This window comes from Macrotis lagotis, chromosome 8, assembly GCF_037893015.1.
Source record: "Macrotis lagotis isolate mMagLag1 chromosome 8, bilby.v1.9.chrom.fasta, whole genome shotgun sequence".
NCBI lineage: Eukaryota > Metazoa > Chordata > Mammalia > Peramelemorphia > Peramelidae > Macrotis > Macrotis lagotis.
This window is the reverse complement of record NC_133665.1, coordinates 139201140-139218665: the sequence shown is the minus strand read 5'-3', so window position 1 is coordinate 139218665 and position 17526 is coordinate 139201140. Positions and strand designations below refer to the sequence as shown.

The window sequence follows — 17526 nt, the reverse complement described above, 5'->3', positions numbered from 1 at the left end:
AGACTGACCTGTTTTAGGGACCTAAGTAGACAATGACTCTTTTTACTACCTAGTAGGGATATGTAGGCATAGCTTCTAGGACTGGGTGGTGGAGGAGATGGGAAGGAAGGCTAGAAGTAACTCACCTCCTCATCCCCTGAAAAGTTCAGAAGCTCTTGAAAAGAATGTGAAGGTAACTGGAGAGTGAAGGGAGTCTAGAAAATTTTGCCCGAGAGTCCAAAATTAAACTTTGGACAACTAGTGAAGGGCTGACTGCTTTGTCCCCAATAATAACACAGTTGAGGATTTCACGACTGATTCACAACCAAGGATGTAAAGAATGCCTGTGCAATAGGACTTGCCAGCAATGCAATTGCTGGTGGCAGGGCCTGAACAGTCCCACATGGGAGCTGCCAACTGCTGCGTCTCTGCAACAGGGGCTGACTTTTGTCATGATGAAGTGCCACTCCTCTTACTGCTCCTAGGATTCCAAGACCCAACATTCTCCCTAGAAAAGTGCCTTGAGCTCTTTTTTTATTCTTAGTATGATTTATATTTGAAACCAGAGTGGTTCCCCCCCCCAAAAAAAGTTAAAAATTTGAGGTCCCTCTCAATTATAAAATGAATTCTACATACCAGTTCTACAAATCTCCTCTTAAGAACAGCTTTTTACACATATATTTAGATATTAAGTAAGCTTATTTCTTAATGGAATGGTTCCTTGTTATGCTTCTACTTAAGCTTTTCAGATGCTTTCTCCAGACCCCAGGTAAGATATACTGTCATTATAGGCTCTGTCAGCTGTCAGAATGTTTGCCAAATGCACACATATTCCCCCCTCCCCATGATCTCAACTGACTCCCTCTCTCACACTCATAGCTCAGAAAATTTCACTAGGAGAGGAAGCTCCCCCCTCCCCAGATTTCAGCCTGGTTTAAGGGAACAAAACGTAAGCTTGCCGGCAGTCAGCCTCAAACCTTTGTGTCTGTCAGATGAAAGAACAAAAGGCAAAGCTCCGTCCCCATCTTTCCCATACCTCCTCCCCTCTTGCACACACATACCTCTGTACAAACAGACACTTTATAGAACTGTTCAGAGAAAAAGAGAACCTAGCTGCAGGCAGCCAGAGTTTTCCTTGAGCAGAACACACACATATCACATAGAGACACGCACATCACACACAGATACACCCATCACACACTCATCTCATGTATCATACACATCAGAGACAGACAAACACATCGCATACACATACACACAACACAGACACATGCCGGCACGGCACGAGAGGACCCACCTTGGAGAGCTGCCTCCGGAGGCTAAAGCGCTGCACCATGGTCAGACCCCCGGGGCCACCACACAAAGCGATGGGCAGGCAGGGTGGGGAAGGAAAGTCAGGGGTCAAGCATCTTGAAGACTGGCCGTGGCTGAGTCCAAGGGATTTCCCTGAGAGTCTGGGCAAACTTAGAAGCACTTCATTGTTCTGTCAAGACACGCTGCAAAGCTCCATCCAGGGAGGGAGGAAGGGAGGGGCGGGCTGGTGGAGCTGAGCGCCCTGTGCCAAGCTCCTTCAGCACTTCCTGTGAGTCAGCTGTGAGGGGTCCGGCAGATGGACCACTCCTCCCTCGGCTGCCGCCTGGAGGCCACCTGAGCCTGCCGCTCAGAGAGACAGCCTTGGGGTTCGACAGCATCGGCCTCCTGTGAAGAGGTTAACCGGCAACTACCCAACTCCTCCTCTTCCTCCTCTCCTGGAGTGAGCGTCGGGCAGCTGAAGGAAGCAGCACCCCCTTCCCGCCATCCCTGACAAGCCACCCAGGGAAGCATTTGGAATAAAAGGGACCCTGCCGTGTCCGTGTCTGGCTTAAAGGAAGAGGCTCCTCCCAGTCGGTGGGCCAAGTTTTTCTTCTTCCTCCCTCTGGGGAGCAGAGGAAGGTCAGGTGCCCAGAGGCAGACTTCTGGGGGTGATCTCAGCTTGCAGGAAGCCCTGGAATCTAAATGGCCTCCAGAAAGGTTTGCCCGGTTCTTTGGAACAACTTGGTCATTTTTTATCTAAAACAGTCTGGAGTGAATACAATCAAGAGATATAAAGAAAATCACAACCAGCTGGGTACTGCCAATGACAGGCCAGCTCCAGGGCAGCATCTCTAATGCTGGGGACCAACGTGCTCTGGACATCACTGAAGGAAGGTAAAAATTACAGCCCCTCCCCTTAAGACAAACACAATGACAGGTAATGCATATTCAGTCTGAAGAAAAGTCATTTCAAACAGGGCAAGGCCTTGCCTTTGGTCACCTTTTCCTGCCCAATGAACCTAACATTACTTAGCTGCATGACTTTGGCCAAGTCAAGTCACTTAATCCCTGTCTACATCTTGCTTCCTTTACTCTTGTGTGAGACAGAGCTAAAAAAGCTCCTGTTCCCCAGACTGACAGCTCTGTCCAGGGACCGGCATTAACAAGGCTCCCAAAACAGAAAGCACTGTGAGCAGAGGCCAGGGCTGGAGTCCCCTCAAGCCTGGGGGGCAAGTTCTGTCTCTGATCCCCTTAGCGTGAGACCCACCTCTCTGTGCCCCAGGTGACTAAGACCCAAAGTTCTGCCCAGGGAGTTGTCCAGGCCAGAGAAATCCCAGTTCCAGCCCACTGACCTCCCCTCTACCCCACAGTCTGGTCGTCAGAGGGCTTGCTCTCCGACCCAAAGTTCTGCCCAGGGAGTTGTCCAGGCCAGAGAAATCCCAGTTCCAGCCCACTGACCTACCCTCTACCCCACAGTCTGGTTGTCAGAGGGCTTGCTCTCCCACAGGTATCCCAGCCATTTTACACTTGGTTACCCAACAACAACCCCAAAGCCTAGGTCTGACCATACTGCTCTTGCACTCCAGAAACTTGGGGCTCTTGGCTCTGGCTCCTGCCACTCCAGTCGGTCCATCAAGTCTAGAAGGCACTTTCCTTTCCCCTCTGTCTCTCAGAATCTCAGGTCCCCCAGGGTTGCCTCCCAGAGAAAGCCAGCCAGACTCTGGGAACTTTAAGGACAAGGATTCCCTTCTTTTGTATTTCCATCCTTCTACTCAGGGTTTGGCTATGTCCAACCCTTGTGACCCCCTTTGGGGTTTCCCTGTCAGAGATGCTGTACCATCTAGGGGTCCTTCCATAGTACACAGCAGGCACATAACAAAAGCATTATTGGATGCCTGAATGAGGAACACTTTCCCACCCAGCCTAAAAATAGAGGAGAGGTTTAAGTAGGAAAGAGTATCAAGTAGGATGTTCTCTTCTTGGGAGGTAACTGTTATTTTTTTTCAACTGAAGTAGAATTCCCAATTTAAAAAAAAAGTCAAAGCTCAATCCAACTTGTCTGGAAGTACTACCCTAAATTTTCTCCAACTATATCCAAGGATTTCATAAGTCTCAAAGCAAAAGTAATTTTAAAAATCTTCAATGTATGACTCTTGTAGGAAGAAAGAAGATGATTTTTAAAAATATGCCAAAAAATCAAGTAAATAATAATTAAAAACATTCTGACTAAATTCACTTTATCAAGCTTTCCCCAGAATTTTTTTTAAAGGTTTTTGCAAGGCAAATAGGGTTAAAGGGATTGCCCAAGGCCACACAGCTAGGTAATTATTAAGTGTCTGAGGCCGGATTTGAACTCAGGTACTCCTGACTCCAGGGCCAGTGCTCTATCCACTGCACCACCTAGCCACCCCTCCCCAGAAAATTTTAAGGAGAATGAGACAATGCACAATTGTCTACACTTTTTGTCCATGCTGAATAAAACACAAAAGAAAAAAAGGATAACAATTATTAAAATAATGCAGATCATATTTAGAACTATAAGGGAACTCAGACATTATTTACCCTGAGAGACAGAAATTTATAAAAAATGATATAAGAGAATATTTAGTAAATTACAACATTATCTTATTGAAATGTTACAGAAACTCATAACTGATTTCTAAATCAATGAAGTGACAAAATATTGGATGTACCTTGAGGTAGGAAAAATTGATCTCTATTTTTTGTGCATATGCATGGTAAATGCTGGAATTTCTCTCCTTTCACAAATGAACAGGGGTATAGGAAGGACAACAAAGGATGGGCCTTGGCAATCCAAGCCTTCATTCTACAAGAGAGGAACCACTTCACAGCAAGCATCTCACAAGCACCATGGAGCAGGCACAATCAAGTGACTTGCTTACCATTGTACAAGGAGAGAAGGAGAATTCAAATCCAGGTCCTCTTATTGAGACAGAATAAGAACTCTGCATCAAATAGCACTGCTAAAATCTGGTAGTAAAGATACATAACAACTGGGAAAATTCAGAAGAAGGCTCCACTTCACATTCATTCCTGGATGAATCATTAATCAAAACTCATTGATTAAATGGTAAAAGGATGTGAACGATTTTCAAAAGAGTTATTCTAAGGCATAAGCAACCATAAGAAAACATGTTTCAAATCACTGACTGGTAGAAGAATGAAAATTAAAACAACTTTGAGATCTTCACACAATAAAAATTCATATACACAATGAATAATGGGAAAAAAGTAAGTTGATGGAAAAGCTGAGTAAATACAAATCCACTTAAACATTCATGGTAAAGCTATAATTGATTCAATTGTTCTGCATTCCAATGCAGTTATATAAGGAAAACAAAACTGCTCATTAATCTTACTACTAGTCATGTAAATTCAAGGTAGTCAAACATAGCAATATAAGTCCAATCTATATGAAAATATTCATTGAAGCATATTTTATGGTAGCAAAGAAACTGAATTTGTAGGTGCCCATCAATGAAAGGTATAGATAATAAGTTATGATAGATGAATGCAATAAAATATTATTGTGCTCTAACAAGTGAGAAACTAAGAAAAACATAAAATGTATATGAATTGATGCAAATTCATATACATTAAATTATTATTAAAATGAAGTAAAAATCTGAGTAATTGAAAAATAAAAAAGGGGGCAGAGCCAAGATGGTACATAAGGTAGCATTTCCCAGGAACTCCTTCCCCCCAAAACTCCAAAAGTCAACAAATTATGACTCTAACCAAAATTTAGAACCCACAGAAAGACTGAGTGATGCATTTTCCTAGTCCAAATTAACTCAGAAGTTTTGCGGGAAAGGCATGTTTCACAAGAACCAGGAGTTGGAAAAAGACCGGGTGGCAGCATAGTCCCAGAACAGCTTGAAGGGGTGGGGAGAGAATTCTGTTACACCAGAATGAGTGTGGAATGAGGGAGCACTAGCCATAGAACCTGCTGTGAGAATCTGGAGAATGCAGTCTACACCCCCAGAGCACAACCCACAGAAAGTGGGGGGGTCAGAGAAGACTGCAGAGGTTTCTCTGCTCTCCCTCAGGGTGGGACTCTGCTGTCTGCCCACACTTGGATCCGCGTTGCAGTTTGGGCTTCCATGCTAGGTAGCCAAGCAGGACCCCTCCTTACAGCTCCAGGGGGAGTGCTGGGGTCATCTACATATCAAAGCACAGGCAAGAGAGCATAAGACTTTGGAGGAATAAAGATCCCAGCGGGGGTGGGGGGGTGGGGAGTCCCCCCCCCCAAAAAAAGCCCCAAACCTTGGAAGTACTGTAAATTAGTCTTGGGCTGAGGAAATGAGTAAACAACAGAAAAAGAAGACTCTGACCACAGAGAATTACTTTAGTCTCATGGAAGATCAAAACACATACTCAGATGACGACAAAATTGAAGCTTCTATATCCAAAACCTCCAAGAGAAATAGAATATAGATGGAGAAATAAACTATGGATGAGCTCAAAAAAGACTTTGAAAAGCAATTAAGGGAGGTGGAAGAAAAATTGAGAGGAGAAATGAGAGCAATGCAGAAAAATCATGAAAACCAAATCAGCAGCTTGGGGAAAGAAATACAAAACAATACTGAAGAAAATAATATGTTAAAAACCAGTTTAGACCTAATGGAAAAAAGCAAAACAGAAGGCAAATGAGGGGAAGAATGCCTTATAAAGCAGAATTGGTCAACTGGAAAAGGAGATAAAAAAGCTCTCTGAAGAAAATAACTCCTTCAAATGCTGAATGTAACTAAAGGAAACTGATGATTTTGCAAGAAATCAGGAAGAAATAAAACTCTTCTGAAAAAGCCAAAAATGAGAAGAAAATGTAAAATATCTCATTGGAAAAACAACCGACCTCAAAAAATAGATCCAGAAGAAATAATTTAAAAATTATTGGGCTATCTAAGGGGCGGCTTGGTAGTGCAGTGGATAGAGTACTATCCCTGGAGTCAGGAGTACCTGAGTTCAAATCCAGCCTTAGACACTTAATAATTACCTAGCTTTGTGGCCTTGGGCAAGTCACTTAACCCCATTTGCCTTACCAAAAAAAAAAGACAAAATGGCTCAGAGAGGAAATAACATACACACTTAATAGGGTGAGGAAATCTATCTCACCCTAGAGAAAAATGAGAAGAAAGGGATGGGATAAGGGGTAATAGGGGGAGGGAAGGGGGAAATAGGTGATAGAAGAGAGGGAAGATTGAGGGAGAGGGTCCTCAGATACAGCACACTTTTGGACAGGGCCAGGATTAAAGGAGAGAGAGAGAAAGAAGAAGAAGAAAAGAAGGAGGAGGAGGAGGAGGAGGAGAAGAAATGAGAGTGGGAAGGAATAGAGTGGAGGTACAGCTAGTAATAGTAACTGTGGGAAAAATATTGAAGTAACTTCTCTGGCAGACTTATGATAAAGAAAGCAACTCACCCCAGAGACAGAACCATTGGAATCTGAACACAGATTGAAGTACAATTTTTTTTCTCTCTCACTATTCTTGAGGTTTCTCATCTTCTTGGGGGGGGGGGCAAGGGGGGGTTATGTTTACTCTTATAACAAAATTATTGTAATAATAGTAATAATAAATTAAAGTTCACTTGCAAAAATAAAATGAAATCATTCTGCTCATCAAAAAAAAAAGGCAAAAAAGGATCCTCTCAAACTAATGAAGAATCTGACATGTAAGGCAATCCTGAGGCAATATGTGGCATACATATTACACAGAGTTGCTACTTGGGTTGTGTCTGCTTAACATTTTTTTATAAAATATTCCATTAAGGTAAGGATAAGAAAGGAAGGGAAGAATTCATAAATGACAGCCATTTTAAAAGATATCCATGAAATTTTAAATTAAAAAAAAATCAAAGGAACAAAACTTGGTAATCTTTAGCTCTATAATTAGTTCAAAGTTTGCTCCCTTAAAAATCCAGGAGTTTACACTAACTAATCCAAATTATAGCTAATTAGAAAGGAAGTTAAGATGTTTTTGTTTTAATTTTGACATAGAAATGAAGTGACCCAGTGCCTAAATTTCTTTCTCCGTACTGGGTGATCTGGCCTCCTTCCAACTCCTAAGTTCCATGGAGAGGGAGCACCACTACACTTGGAAGGCACTCCCTTCTCTCTAGTTCCTGTCAAAGCTCAGTCCAAAAGAGCCACTTCCTACATCAATCTTCATTATCTCTCCACCCCATCACCTCCACCACCTTCCATAAGGAATTCTGTGTGCGTACTGTAAGTCTTATGTGTTGTGTCACAAATACACACACACACACACACACACACACACACACACACACACAAACACAGGAACATTCTCCTGAAAAGACTAGAAATGTTTCTTAAGGGCAGGAACTGTTTGAAGCTTGTCTCCACATCCCTAGTGCCTGGCAAATAGGTGCTTAAGTAGATGTTTGTGAATGACTGATGTAGAATTTAGTAATTTCTTCATAACTCTTTTCATAGGAACGTTAAAATATTAATGATCTACATATCCAAAACAAATTTGAATCCATGTTTAAAAAAGCACATTAGAAAAAGTCAAATGTTAATAATTTTTAAAAAGGAAAAAAGAAAACAATCATTATGAGAAATTTACTATAAATTTAGTTTACGAAAGAGAAGAAAATTTACATAATTGCATTTTTATTTAAATAAAATTATAAGCTTGACTCACTAATTGCAATAAAATTCCAGTCCCAAAGGTCCCAAAATTGAAACTGTAAAAATTCCTGGATCAACTTTAATAGCAATAAAAGATTCAAACTCATAAGAATAGTCCATAAGAATAGTTTCCTATTGAAACAACCAGAGCTAAACAGAAAGTTTGATCTTCAAGTACAGGGCTCTGGTGAACCATTGAGGGAGTGGAAGAGAAGGACTATGAGGAACTTAATGATACTGAACTGTTTGTATTCCTGCATGGGAAGAAGATATTGTTAACTCATATTAACTTTCTCATTTATAAGAGCTATTAGAAGGAGCATATATAGACAGGACACAGGAAGGAGCAGAATATGATGGTATAGTATAGTAAAATAAGATGGAGTCAATGGGTGAGTTGTTTTGTATGAATGATCAAATTCAAAATAAGCATTATATAATATAGAAATGCAGAATCTAGAAAAGGTATTAGCTCTGCAACTATTCTTTTTCTATTATCCTCTCTATGGAATTAAGACAAAACTTAACATTACCTCTTTGGGGCTTTGGTTTGAGTGGGGAACTACAAAAAACAAAATGATTTTTAAAGAGTGCAAAGATCCTTTAATATTCCTGGACCAGAAATTTCCCTATGTAGCAGACAGTCAGAATACTTTAGAGAAACTTAGTGGAATTCTCTAGGGAGAAGGCCCCTTGCCATCTAGCTGAACTACATTTCAAATTAAGTCCTAGAGTTGAGGAACACTCATATCCATTAGCAATGCCCAATGGTCAATTCAGACCAGTAAAGTACGAGTTATAAACACTAAACTACACATTTCTTGAAGATCAGGCAGAACCTCCAGGGATTCCTCTATCTGAGCAAGCTTCCTTAATCAGCTGTTAAAGTACCAACACACTTTATTTAGATTTAGCTCTAGATAAACAAGCAACGCCGAATTTTATACTCATCAAATTTAAAAATAAAACAGAAGGGTTCCACAACTGTTACTAATCTAGACCCCAGATTATAATGCTTTCAGTGCTAAACTGAACCTCTGGAACATAGAACAGTCCTCAGCATATTATTTGTTTCAACCTCTATTTTAATCTGGGGGGAGGAGGGGAGACACTATTTCATGACATTTTTAAAGGGAGCTCTTAATAAAACAGGTACTATCTTCAAAATCAGTTCCTTTCACTATTATAAGAATTCAATGTTGTTACTAAGATCTGTGGAGGGGAGAGAGAAAGTGAGAGAAGCTATTAATCAGAAAGCCCTGAACTCATGAAGACCTTCTAGGGACAACTGAAGGATGCTGAACTGGGCATTCCAGACTTTGTCTTCCATACAACTTTGGGGATATTGAGTCCTGGCCCTCTGTTTTTCATCCTGTTGGTCCACTCCATAGTATCACAGTGAGACACCAAAGAACAAGGGCAGCCACTAGAGATGGAGAATGGTGAGAGATTTGAAATTAGAATAGAGGAAGGAGGTCCAGAACATGGACTAGACAATCTCTGACATCCCTCACAACTCTAAGATTGTAAGACCAGGAAGGACTTTTTAAAACATCACTAAACAAAACAAGTGTCATATAAAACTGAGCTAAAGACATACTGTGTGGTCTGGACGATTCATTAATGGTAGTACCAAGATTATAATAAGGATCTGACTACTGGAGTCCAAAGTTGTTTCCAGCAGATCATTCTTTATCATTTTTCTTATAAAATTTAGGTAACTGAGCATCTAAAAAGATGTAAACAAAAATCTCTCCTAAATGACAAGTGAGAAGCCTACCATGGGAAAACCCACATCCTACTAAAATAGCCCATTTCACTTTTTCAATGACTCTTATTGTTCAGTACAACTCAAAAAAGGAAAGGCTACACAAATGCTGTAGGATTAAAATGACTTCTAAGTGCAAGTCCACATTGCTAGTAATGGAGATATAAAGATAAAAAGCAAAAAAGAGCCCCTTCCCTCACTGGAGGATATAATACATATGTAATTACTAAATTAAGAATCCTTGGAGAAGGGAGAAAGTACTGATAGCCAGGAGGGAATGAAAAGAAGGACCACTAAGTAAAAGATGGGCTTTGTAGAAGAAAGACTCTTAGAATAATAGATAAAGTCCTGGCTCTTCACTATAAAAAACTTAAAAGTTGTATAAGGATGGACAAGGCACAGAATCTTTCTGAGCCTCAGTTTCCTCATCTATAAAAATGGGATGGAATGCCTAAAAATGAATGAACCCTATCTCATAGGACCTTCATGAAGGTCAAATAAGGTAATACATGTAAAGCATTTTTAAAACTGTAATACATCATATAAATATCAGTTATCATCACTGTTATTTCATTCATGTTTTTGATGGAATTCAGATAGAAGTGATCAGAGGACACATTTCTATACTATTATTTTTCTATTTTTAATGTTCTGAAATCTATTAACAGGTAGTTAAAATTATTTCTTTTTGTAAATGAATAAGTATATTAGATGTACTCCTGGCACTTTTCTTAAACTAGTCTAAATATTTCTGTTTCTTTTGCTGCATCATCAGTCACATTATGTCTCATACTCCAAGGCTCTTTTAAGCTGTCTTCTCTTTTCTCTCAATGACTACATTCTCTCCCATGGGTTTAATTATCATTTCCATGCATATAACTCATCAATCTCTATTTCAAATTGGATGTCTCAGAGATTGATCAAACCCAACATGTCTGAAAATGAATTTCCCTCCAAATCCTTCCTTTTTCTAAACTTCCCTATTTGTGTCTTCAGAACCACTCACAATGCAGGCTTCCAGTCTTCCAACCTTGTCATGGGCCTCTGCTCTTCTCTCTCAATTTCTCCTTCTACCATCTCTCTTCTTCTCTTGTCCCTGCCCTCCTGAGACTCCACCAGGACCTTGGCAAGTCTCATGACTAGTCTTCCTGTCTCATGTCTCTCCCCATTCCAGTTAGTCCTACACAATGTTGCCAAAGTGATTTTCCTTGCATCTAACCATGACTCCCTACTCTAGAATGACTACAAATGCCTCTAGTGAACAGTTCAAGCCCTTCACAAATGAACCCCAATCTTCTTCCAGTCTCCCTGGCCAGCTCCTTCCTCAAGACTCTATTCTGACACACCGTCTCTGACTCTTCCCTGATGCTCCCCAGGCTCAGGATGCACGCCTTCCTCTCTACTTCATGGAGATGAATTCATAGATTCCTCCTTCTTCTGCTATCCAGATGTAGCTCCAGCACCAGATTACCTAGAGCCTTTGCTAATCCTTTCTGTCCAGTTCCCTCCTTTTCAGACAATATAAACATGATGGAATATTATTGTGCTGTAAGAAATGGGGGTGAGAGGGAGTCACAGAAACCTGGAAAGACTTGTAGGAGCTGATGCAGAGGGAAAGGAACGGAACCAGGCAAGTCCTTTATGGAGTGACAAGAATTTAGTAAAGACAAACAACATTGAAAGACTTGAGATCTCTGATTAGTATAATGACCAATCATAATTCCAAGAATTAATGATGAAATATATGTGTTTACCTACTGATAGATAAAAGACAGGGGGAAATAATGAGACATATATTTTTTTTTGGACACAGACAATGCAGGAATTGATTTGGCTTTGTTTTCTTTGTATCCAAGGCTTTGGGGTTTTTTTTTTTTTGTTCCTATATGCATGTGGATGAGAGGGAAAAGTTAGTGCAAAAGGGAAAGAAGGTGGATTTTTGCTGACTAAATAAAATAAAATATAATTTAAGAAAAAAATGTATTTGGCAGAGAATCATGTCAGAGGTGAAGGGGGGCCAGTTTGTATCTCTCTCTCTCTCTCTCTCTCTCTCTCTCTCTCTCAGCTTAGCTATAAATTAATGTTTTGCTTCTTGTAGACTTAGGGGAAAATTGAAAATATATGAGACTGAATTAAACTGAATTAAAAAAATAATAAGTATTATTCAAACCAACACAGCCTTAAAATTATGTATTGTGTTATGTTTTAGGAATGAGGGCAATAGTTTGAAAACAAATGTTCTTTGTTTAATATATTAGTATTTTTTCAAATTATACATAAAGGCAAATTTTAACATCCCTTTTTACACAAAACTCTGAGTTCCAAATTTTTTCTCCTTCCATCTCTTCTTTCCCCTCTTCCTAAAATGATAAACAATTAGATATGGATTATATGTATGCAATCATAGAAAACATTTCTATTTTAGTCATGTTGTCAAAAGAACAACAGAACAAAAGAAAAAAAACCACACACAACACATACATACACACAAAAAAAGTGAAAATATTTTGCTTTGATCTTAATTCAGAATTCATCAGTTCTTTCTCAGGATGTGCACAGCATTTTCCATTGTGAGCTCTTTTTGGATCATTGTATTGTTAAGGGGAGTTAAGTCATTCATAACTGATCATCACACAGTGTTCTTATTATATACTATGTTCTCTTGGTTCTGCCCACTTTACTTTGCATCAATTCATGTAAGTCTTTCCAGTTTTTTCTGAAATCTGTTTGCTCAACATTTCTTATAGAACAATAGTATCCCATTATATTCATATAACCTAGCTCATTCAATCATTCCCCAGTTGATGGGCAACTCCTCAATTTCCAATTTTTTTGCTGCCACAAAAGAGCTGCTAAAATATTTTGGGGCATGTAGGTTCTTTCCCCTTGTTTATGATCTCATTGGGCCTAGAGACCAAGAAGTGGCACTGATGAATCAAATGGTATGCATAGTTTGACTGCTTTTAGGGCACAGACCCAATTTGCTTTCCAGAACAATTGGATTAGTTTATAAGTTCTATCCACAGTGCATTAGTATCTCAAAATTCCCACATCCCCTCCAACTTTTATCATTTTTCTTTATCATTTTTCTTTTCTGTCATATTAGCCAATCTGATAGATATGAAATGATACTTCCGAGTTATTTTAATTTGCATTTCTTTAATCAATAGTGATTTAGAACATTTCATTATATGACTACAGATAGTTTTGATTTTTTCATCTGAAAACTGCCTATTCAAGTCCTTTTACCATGCATTAATTGGGGAATGGCTTGCATTCTTATAAATTTGATTCAATTATATATTTGAGAAATGAGGCCTTTATCAGAGATACCTGCTAAAAAGACTGTTTCCTAACTTTCTGGGTTTTTTTTCCAATCTTGATTGTACTGGTTTTATTTGTACAAAAATTTCATAATTCAATATCATAAAAATGATCTATTTAACATTTCATAATGCCCTCTCTCTCTTGTTTGGTCGTGATATTTTTACTTCATCATAGATTTGACAGATAAACTATTTCTTGCTTATTTTCCAGGTTTCCCAAGCAGTTTGGGTCAAATAGTTAAGTTGGGGCCTTTGAGTTTATCAAACACTAGGTTACTGTGGTCATATACTACTATGTCAAGTGTTCCTAAATCTATACTACTGATCTACCACTATTTTTTAGTTAGTATCAGATAGTTTTTTGATGGTTGCTGCTTTATAATATAGTTTGAAATATGGTACTGCTAGGCCCCAATCTTTTTATTTTTCTCCATTAATTCCCTTAATGTTCTTGACCTTTTGTTCTTTCAGTTAATTTTATTATTTTTCCTAGCTCCTTAAAACAATTTTTGGTATTTTGATTGATATGGTAGTAAATGTTCTTTCTAACACAAAAAGTTATAATTGAAATCCAGGAGGTCAGTATTCTGTTACCAGATCCCAAAAGGTGTTCCAGCCTCTTGTGATTAATGACATCCAAAAGCAGAATGGGGGAGAGGGGTGACTCTGGAGGTGTGAATTACCAGATCTTTAAAGAAAGGCTGGCTAAGGATCTGTAAGGATCTATCCCTCAGTCAGCACTGATGAAGCATGGACAGGTGCCGACTTAAGCCCTGGGGACATACAGCGTAAAATGAGGATACACATACACACACACACACACACACACACACACACACACACATGCAACACACATACCTGTAAGACAAGGGGAAGCAGGACAGGGCATGGACCTGACAAAGGTGGAGCCCTTGTCTCCATTTTGAGATAGAGAACTGGAGGCTGACAGATGCTATTGGACTTGCCTGAGGTCATGTGTCTAATAAGAATCTCCAACAGAATTTGAACTCAAGTCTTACCCAAGTTACAGAAAATAAGGTCATAAAAGAACTAGGGAGTTATTTTTTAAAGAAGGAAAAGAAAGCCAGCATTTTCTGGAAGCTTTATTAAATATAGAACTATTTCATAAGCTTTTTGCAGTTAGAGAAGCACAAGACTGGGAGCTGAGCCTGAGCCCAGGAAGACCTGGATTCAAATTCAGCCTCAAGACCCTTACTAGCTGTGGACTCCAGACAGGTCACTCTGTTGGCCTCGGATTCCTCAACCACAAAATGAAGACTATAATCACCCTGACCTCCCGTGCTGTGGTGAAAATAGAGAGAAGATAATTGCAAAGTTGAGCATAGGAACACTACACAAATGTTCACCACAACTATCTCACTCGTAGCACAGTCGTAGCAGTCACGCATGCATACACACACACACACACACACACACACACACACACACACACACACACATAACTTCTACTAGTATAATTCAGCTTCAAGGTCTAAAACATTACCAGTATCACCTTATCTAAAAAATGAACTTTCAGGAGCAGCTAAGTGACGCAGTGGATGAAGCATGGACCCTGGAGTCAGGAGAACCTGAGTTCAAATTCAGCCCCAGACACTTAACACTAACTTAGCTGTGTGACCATGAACAAGTCACTTAATCCCATTGTCTTGTAACCCCCCCCCCACACACACACACACAAAGAACTTCCATTTTTCCTTAGAACTTAATATCTGGAACTTCGTGTTGTCTTTTGGCACTGATTTTAGAATTTTATCAGATTTGCTCAGAGTTAGTAATCATTCCAGCTTGGTCAGTTGAATCCTGCATAAAGTGAGCTTTGATTTCTTTTAAAGAGAATAAAAGTAAATGATGATGCTTATAGCTCTATTTCTTATGAATAGATGGATTTCTTTAAATGAAACTTATGGGTCAAATGTTCTTATTATTCACATAATCCAAGTAGTTATCCCTTGACAGCTACTAGATTTTCCAAAACCTGTTTAACATCCTAATGACTTATTATTATGTAGTACCAAATAATTTAAGTAAATCAGTTTTACAATATTTCATTCAGGTAGACAACTAATTTGAGGATGAAATACTATTAACAGACTCAGAGAAAGCACAAGGGTTTTTTTTTTATTTCATCAGCTGGAGGCAGAAGCGGGGTGGGGGGTGGGGGTGGGATGGTATTCTGATCTTTCTTTGTCCAAAGAAAGGATATGACCATAGCAATTGAGACTAATAGTTCTCTATCCCTAGGGTGCATAAAATTATAACTGTAGTCCTGTTCCAATCTGCCAAACTTTGTGGCCAATATTTACTGTCAAGTATTGTTACATAGAAACTACATGCAACATTTCACCATAATCAGTGATTTACTAAGCTCTCATAATGAACTGAGTGCTGAACAATATGTGTAGAAGTTATGAACCCTTGAAGGACTAATTTACCTTGCAATGTCAGGAAAGGAGTGAATGAAAGCTTTCTCGATCATGGGGGATATAAGAATATCTCTTAAAAGTTACTGTGAGATGATATTGGTCTGCTTGATATATGTGGTACATGATAACGATTTCATTTTTATTTTTTGTTTTTAGGTTTCTGCAAGGCAATGGGGCTAAATGACTTGCCCAAGGTCCCACACAACTAAGGTAATTATTAAATGTCTGAGAAGAGATATTTTTTAAGATTTCAAAGAACACAGAATGTTAGAGCTGTAAAGACCCTTTCCCTTCATCTAGCTAAAGTCATCATTTTACCAAAAAGGAAAGAGATTCAAATACATAAAATGACTTTCATCCCATTTTTCTTTTAGTCTTTTTTCCTAGAAGATTTGATATACTCCTTATTTCTTAAATAAATTGTGCAAAGTATTTTATATGGACATTAGTTAAATGTTATTCCCTTAAATATCTTCATTTTCTTTTTATATTTTTCTGATAATGAAGTTTATGGTCTTTTGAGAGCAACAAAATTCTAGCTCCCTCAAAATTCTTCATGGCTCACAGTGTCAAAATGTTTTAATATACCTAAATTCAATCTGCTATTCGCAGACCGATGAAGGGGAGGCAGTATAAGTACTTTATTCCCATTTTATTTTATAGATGAAGAAATAGAGTTTCAAAGTTAAAACATTTGCTGGAGGTCACTAAAGTCTACAATATTCCCCAGTGTGGGTAAAAGCAGATTAAAATGTAATTGTGGGGGCGGCTAGGTGGTGCAGTGGATAAAGCACCAGCCTTGGAATCAGGAGTACCTGGGTTCAAATCCGGTCTCAGACACTTAATAATTACCTAGCTGTGTGGCCTTGGGCAAGCCACTTAACCCCATTTGCCTTGCAAAAAAAAAACACCTAAAAAAAAGTAATTGTGAAATATTTAACAAATTCAAAATGCAATAAAATCTAGATAATATTACATTTTGTTGAGTTCTTGCCACCAAAACTTGGATCTCTGGTGTCTAATCTATTCCACTGATTTCTACCACTTTTTTTGTTTTTTAAAGTTTGTGAAATATTTTATTTAAGTTTTCAACATTCATATTTTAATAAGATTTGGAGTTCCAAATTTTTCTTCCCCCTTTCTCTCCCCATCCAAGAAATATTGATATAGGTATACATATGCAATCATGTTAAGCATATTTCATGTTGTGAAAGAAGAATAAGAAAAAAAAGGGAAAAACCAAGAGAGAAAAAAAATTTTAAAGTGAAAATAAAATAGTATGCTTCTATCTGTATTCAGACTCTATAGTTCATTCTCTGGATGTAACACTGTATTTCTTAGCTAAATAGCAAATTACTTTTTTTTAGTATCAAATTATTTTGATGATTACTATTTAATATAGTTTGAAATATGGAACTGCTAGGCATCCTTCCTTAACTTTTTTAATTGATTTCCCTGATATTCTTAACATGGTAATTTAATATGTCACTTAATAAGTAAGTTAACTTATGTAGAATTGTCATTTTTATTATATTGACTTGGCCTACCCATAAGCAATTAATATTTCTTCAGTTGTTTACATCTGTCTTTTGTGTGTGTGTGTGTGATAAATGTTTCGTAATTGTGTCCATATAATCCCTGGGTATGTATTGGCAAGCAGACTCCCAAGTATTTTATGTTGTCCACAGTTATTTTAAATGGCAACTCTTTCTATCCTTTGCTGCTGGATTTAGCCAATAATATATAGAAATGCTGATAATTTATGTGGGTTTATTTTATATAACCTGCAATTTTCCTGAAGTTGTTAATTGTTTCAAAATCATTTTAGTTGATTTTTTAAAGATCTCTAAGTATGCCATCATTTTAATTACAGAGAATAATTGTTTCCTCATCTATTTTCATTCTTTCAATTTCTTTTTCTCATTACTATAGTTATAGTAGCTAGCATTTCTAGTGCAATATTGAATAATAGTGGTGATAAAGATATCCTTGCTTCACCTCTGATCTTAATGACAAACTTCAAGTTTATCAATATAGCTAATA

The 17526-nt window shown here is 38.3% G+C and overlaps 1 protein-coding gene across 13 annotated transcripts in view; it reads right to left on the bottom strand.

The window, feature by feature from the left end:
- Positions 1–17526, bottom strand: part of TMCC1 (transmembrane and coiled-coil domain family 1) — a 238932-nt gene that overhangs the window by 118393 nt on the left and 103013 nt on the right. The window contains exon 1 of one of the 13 annotated variants that reach the window (XM_074198504.1): positions 1277–17526. This exon is cut by the window's right edge and continues 12487 nt beyond it. The exons of the other annotated variants lie outside the window; for them this stretch is intronic. Coding sequence (XP_074054605.1) covers positions 1277–1315 — 39 coding nt within the window. The 5' untranslated portion in view covers positions 1316–17526. The remainder of the gene's footprint in view (positions 1–1276) is intronic. 13 annotated transcript variants of the gene reach the window in all.